At 39.2% G+C, this 4,279-nt stretch overlaps 1 protein-coding gene across 2 annotated transcripts in view; it reads right to left on the reverse strand.

Annotated features, from left to right (window-relative positions):
* DOCK8 (dedicator of cytokinesis 8) overlaps positions 1–4,196 on the reverse strand; it is a 104,966-nt gene extending 100,770 nt beyond the window's left edge. Inside the window, exons 1-2 of one of the 2 annotated variants that reach the window (XM_065047268.1) lie at positions 3,963–4,196; positions 332–386 (exon numbers count right to left, since the gene is read on the reverse strand). Coding sequence is in view for 1 of the 2 variants with exons in the window: in XM_065047267.1 (XP_064903339.1) it covers positions 3,963–3,979 (17 nt within the window). In the remaining variant the exon portion in view is untranslated. The remainder of the gene's footprint in view (positions 1–331; positions 387–3,962) is intronic. The other variant, XM_065047267.1, reaches the window with a different exon arrangement.
* Between the last annotated feature and the right edge of the window lie 83 nt (positions 4,197–4,279).

Here is a 4,279-nt window from a genome sequence, read left to right on the forward strand (position 1 = left end):
TCCTTCTTCTTAGAAGAGCAGATTAGCAGTCACTTCTACACTAGCGGTGGTATCCCTGCAAAGAACACTATTGCATGATGGAGGATTATGGCATCACGCCCATCATGTGTACACAATTTTGTATCCCAGGATAGTAATGGATGACAAAGCCTTGTTCAATCTTTAAGTGTCACCTGCTTAGTTGTAGAGGATCTGCCTTTGATGCTCGACCAGCAACTGAGTGAAGTCCATGGGAGATTTTTCAACATCTTTTATAATAGTAAATTTGCATCCATGGCAAAATACACCAGCAGTACCTAGGTACAGTAATGAGTAAGTGTTATCTGATTACCTTGTAAAGTACTTGGAGGTTCACACCAACAGGAAAGCTGTGATGATCTCAGTACCTGCCAGCAACACACAATGGCTGTTAATGGTTGCTCATATTCCACCTTCCTACAACATCACTGGCAAGAACAGTACGACATAGCCAGTGCAACTAGATACTCTCTCCTTAGAGGAAGCTGACATGCCATCAACTTCAGTGCTCTCACTGGCATAGATCTGTACTGTATCCAATAAAATCTAAATGATTTATTCAAGATTGCTTTAAACAAAACACATTATATGAAGTTTAGTAGGCTAAATCTCAGAAAAATAAAAATTTTCCATTAGTCTTACTGATGTATTAAATAGATAAGCAGTGAAATACTGAACCTTCCTTAAAAAAAGACGAAAGTCACTCCTGGATTTGAGTTTCATTTCTGTATTGGTGAAGTAGCAGGAAGGGAACTTAGATCATATTGCAGCCTTGTTTTTTCACAAAACAAACTTGACTCTAAAAAACACAAAAAAGGCTATGTGAAAGCATATCTTCTTATTCCATTTGTCTATGGAAATTCTTCTGGAGAAATAAAAATGTTACTGGCCAGATCCTCAGCCAAGAGTTTCTCAAAGAGAAACATTTATTTGCTCACTTTCACAGTAAACAGAAATTAATACCACTGATTGATAGAATTTTTCTTTACTGTCACCACTTTCCTACACAGAATTACACAACTTTTTGGATGATGTATGTTGATACGTAAATCCTGACTGTACGCCATGTCATTATTCTAATGTTCTCAGTTTCACCAAGTTTCACATTGTAACAGCATATTGAGCATGTAAGTCACAAAAAGCAGCAGTGTTAAAAAGCAGGTATGCTGGCTGAGGTAGGATCTTCCTTCTCTTACACGACATGTGAAAAACCCTTCTTCAAAGAAAAATCAAGTCCAGTTGTCAGGAGAAACTGTCAATCCAAGTACAGATCAGGAGATAGAGTTTAATCTAGAAATAGGTAAACACAGATAACAGACAAAAAAATACGTAAATGTACCCAGGGGAATATGCAAGTCATACTGAAGTTATGCCTCTGCTTACCAGCTTATATTTTGAGATATTCATGGACCTGCTTGGGAGCTACTGAGCTGATCACAAAACTGAACTTAATTTGTTTCCACACTGTTTTGCAGGTTAGCTACCATTCAAAAAATCTGGCATCATTGTGTGAATTTGCAGCAGCTCCTTTCTCTGTGATGCTGAATTACATTGTACTATACAGACTAGTAGCAAAGCAACTTCCTTCTCCAGCAGCCATGATGCTTTAAGACTGTTACATTCTGCATAATCTTAAAATGACATTGATTTTATTTTCCTAGTGTATCAATCAGATCATGATCCCCTCCTGTATCAGGAATCAGTAAGTTGCAGTGCTTTTCAGTGCATTCTCTTCCTTATTTTTATGGCTCTTAAAGTCTTCTTCCCCAACTCTCCTCAAAGAATCTTAAACTCTTTTGTCTGTCATCCAAATTAGTCCAAAACAAACGCCTTTGCTTGCACTGAGATCTTCAGTATTTGGGAAGGGACTAGCTTATTTCCATTGCAGCCACCTAAAGTAATAATTAAATAAGAGTTCCTGGCACACATCAACACTTCACTGCTTTCTGTTGTATGTCTGGTCTACAGATGCCTTAGAATAAAACACTACAACTGTGCCACCCAGATTCAGGTTCACTATGCTCATTTTAGCTGCCACCACAATAAAATATGCAGGTTTTGCATTTATCTTTAAAAAGTAGGCTTTATGACACAGTTCAGTAGAAATGCAAAGGTAGTTAAAACTTACAGCAAAATTCTAATGTTTGAATATAAACTTTAAAGAAACCAAAAGGAAACCCAGAAACCACAGTATTTTTTTAGGTATTTTTTGTTCAAAAGAAAAATAATGAGCTGTATCATGTGAACTGATGAAAAGCAGAACAGCTTAAATAAACAGGACACTGGTTTTCATCACCTTTTTCTTCCCTCATACCAGATGTCTCACTGACATGTAAATGAAATTTCAGTATTAGAAACAGTCTCATTTTTGAAAGACAACTTACAGCCTTTTATATGCTCTGTGATGCTAAGCTGCTGGTTCCCAAGACCTGATTTTTTCTTCCTTTACTCCACAGCTTTCTTGCAGTGAAAAACTTAAATATTTTCTTAATCAATCCCTTAATAACAGAACTATGTAAAGTTGAGCAGGCTCAGGCCAGCAAAGACATGTATCATCAGTTAGTGTTGAACAGATGAAGCTTTGAAACACTCATCAGGTTTTTCCTTTAAAACAGGATGTGTCATACAAGGGGATGACCTGAGTAGCTGAAACAAAAATGCAAAAAGATGCATTTTACCATGTGTTAGTCCTAAAACTTTACAAATCAACAGACAATATACTGACACTCTGTAATGGATGAATTTAGTGCCTTCCACAGTTAAGGAAACTCCACAACTGATTCTTGTCAGCTACCCTTATTTGCAAAAGATACCTAAGCTTATGGTGTTGCTAAACTCAAAAGTTTCACGCTAGTGCCACTGCCGACATTCCACAGAGCTGGCAGAAGATTTGTAGTGTAGGACAACACAAGTTATTTTAACTACAACCAAAGGAAAAAACCCCACATTTCTCTCACAAATCAAATTTTAATAGTTTGCTTTTGAACTTTTTATCTGGACAATCATGTAGCTATAGATATTTCTGTTGGAATAAGTACAGTTGTATCTCCAAGGACAAGCCAAATTAATTGATTATGTAAGTTACTTGATAATTATTTTAGATGGGACTTTTACAGGCAGACGTTTAACATTCTGAATGACTGAAAGCAAACCATTTAGAGTGGAATATCATTCAGTATCATTGGTATTAAAGGAATGTTTTAACCTACGAAAGTATAAAAAGATTCAAGGATAAATACAAGCCAACAAACATACAAACAAGTTGAAGCTCAACATACTTTAATAGTCTGTGCTCAAACCTGTGTTATTGGATCTTCTATTGAGTGCAGAGGACCACACCTGGGTTTTGAGGAGTACGCATACATACATACATAAGTATGCATGAGGCAAATCTCCATGCCTCCCCCAACACTACATCTGCACCTTTTGACGTGAAAAAATGGAACATGTATTACCAGTTTGCTAAACCTATGTTCCACAAGCTAGACAGTCTGTCATGATTAGGACAGGCAAATATCATAGACAAAGTTCTTCTTAAGTACAAACAGCATTCTCCATTTATTGCCACAGACACCTTTTTATACAGTCTTTACCAGCTCAAGTGTCTTTTTGTGATTGGTTACAGGCTGCACATCATTGGCTAATTTTACTATCGTCAATGTTACTTTTACTCTCTTCTTTCTCACGCATATATCTCAGTATCTCCAGATACTCCTTTACTCCATTCTTCCTCATGGGTACACCTTAATATCTTCAAGGTCAATTTCTGTTCCCACACCTTCCCCGTCAGGGAAACCACGGACCCACCGTAGTCCCCCACAACAATCCACACCACTTTTACAATTAACTACAGATACGTCTTACACACATACATGCCTCCTCACAGTATCTAATGGATAGACGGAGAAAACTAACATTCAATCTGTAGCTTAATTTTACTTAACTTTAAATAAAAGGGCATCCACCCCGCACAAGGCTTGCTGACTGGACCGGGATGTCTTTAGGGTTCCCCGCGGGTCGGAGTCGACATTTTTGAGGAGGCGGAGCAGGCGGGAGGAAGAGCAGGCGGGAGGACGTGTCCCCTGAAGTCGCGTCTGACGGGAGCGGCGCCACCGCCATGACCCACCCCGTGCCGCCCCATGGCCAGCCGTTAACGGACGGCTGACACCTAACTGACTGACAGCTAACGGACAGCCCACCACCAACCCACGCGCCCCGCCCCGCCTCCCTTCCTGCTGCGCCTGCGCGTCAGAGCGCGGCG

The sequence above is a fragment of the Columba livia genome, chromosome Z (assembly GCF_036013475.1).
Source record: "Columba livia isolate bColLiv1 breed racing homer chromosome Z, bColLiv1.pat.W.v2, whole genome shotgun sequence".
In the NCBI taxonomy this organism is placed as follows: Eukaryota; Metazoa; Chordata; class Aves; order Columbiformes; family Columbidae; genus Columba; species Columba livia.